At 50.2% G+C, this 1,015-nt stretch overlaps 1 protein-coding gene across 1 annotated transcript; it reads left to right on the top strand.

Annotated features, from left to right (window-relative positions):
- Positions 1 to 5: 5 nt before the first annotated feature.
- V1516DRAFT_688186 (P-loop containing nucleoside triphosphate hydrolase protein) lies at positions 6 to 969 on the top strand (the record flags this gene model as incomplete). The annotated part of the gene is made up of 1 exon (XM_066923775.1): positions 6 to 969. A coding segment is annotated over one exon (964 nt), but the record flags the coding sequence as incomplete, so codon positions are not given.
- Between the last annotated feature and the right edge of the window lie 46 nt (positions 970 to 1,015).

Consider the following 1,015-nt stretch of genomic DNA (forward strand, 5'->3'; position numbering starts at 1 on the left):
GAGCTATGGAAGAAGTGTTTGAGGGAGTGCGACGAATAATGGTGATTATGGGAACCGGAGAAGGCAAGTCGTTGCTGTGGACGGCACCTTCGTTTTTGAACAAGCCGACGTTAGTGGTGACACCGTACCGAGAGCTATGTAAAGACGTTGTGGAGCGATGCAAGGCGATCAAGCTGAGTGTGTTTTATTGGGAAGCGAATCCAACAGGAAGTGGAAGCACGAAGGATTATGCGGAGCAGGCCTCGAGGGCGAGAGTGATTACGGTGTGTCTCGATACAGCACTAGGAAGGGAGTTTCGAGGAGAGATGATGAAACTGAGGCTAGCACGGATTGTGTTTGACGAGTTCCATGTTGTGTTGACGGAGACTGGGTTTCGAGAAGTGGTATCTAAAGTAGGTCGACTGCGAGATCTTGCACGACAAGAGATATGGACGACGGCGACGTTGCCGGTGTCGATGGAGAAGACGGCGTGTGAATATTACGGGATCCACAACGATTTAGTGGTGCGAAGGTCGACGATCAACCGGCCCGACATTCGCTATTATGTGACGACAGCGAGTGCAAGGGAAACTAAATTTGAGATGGCGTGGAGAATAGCGAACGAGGTTCTTCGACGAGCTATTCCTGCTCACAATAAGCTTATGATATTCTGCAAAAGCAAGGCCGAGATTGAAAAGTTTGGGGCGATTTATAAGATGCCGATAGTGCACGGAGGTCTGGAAGAAGAAGTGATTAGCAAGCAATTGGAACGATGGCTAAAAGAAGGCGGTTGTATTGCTGCGACTACCAAGATAGGAGCAGGATGCGACTGGAGCGGGATTGCAGGGGTGGTGCACTACGGGATGCCATATGACATAATCTCGTTTGTCCAGCAATCAGGACGGTGCAGTCGAGACCGACGAGGCGGGGAATCATGGATTGTATTAGACCGAGGGGGATACGAATGGACTAGGTGGAAGAAGGACGGGAGTGAGATACAAAAGGAGCTACATAATGCGATGACGTACTATGCGCG

This window comes from Lipomyces oligophaga (assembly GCF_038497815.1).
Source record: "Lipomyces oligophaga strain CBS 7107 unplaced genomic scaffold V1516scaffold_28, whole genome shotgun sequence".
Lineage (NCBI taxonomy): Eukaryota > Fungi > Ascomycota > Lipomycetes > Lipomycetales > Lipomycetaceae > Lipomyces > [Lipomyces] oligophaga.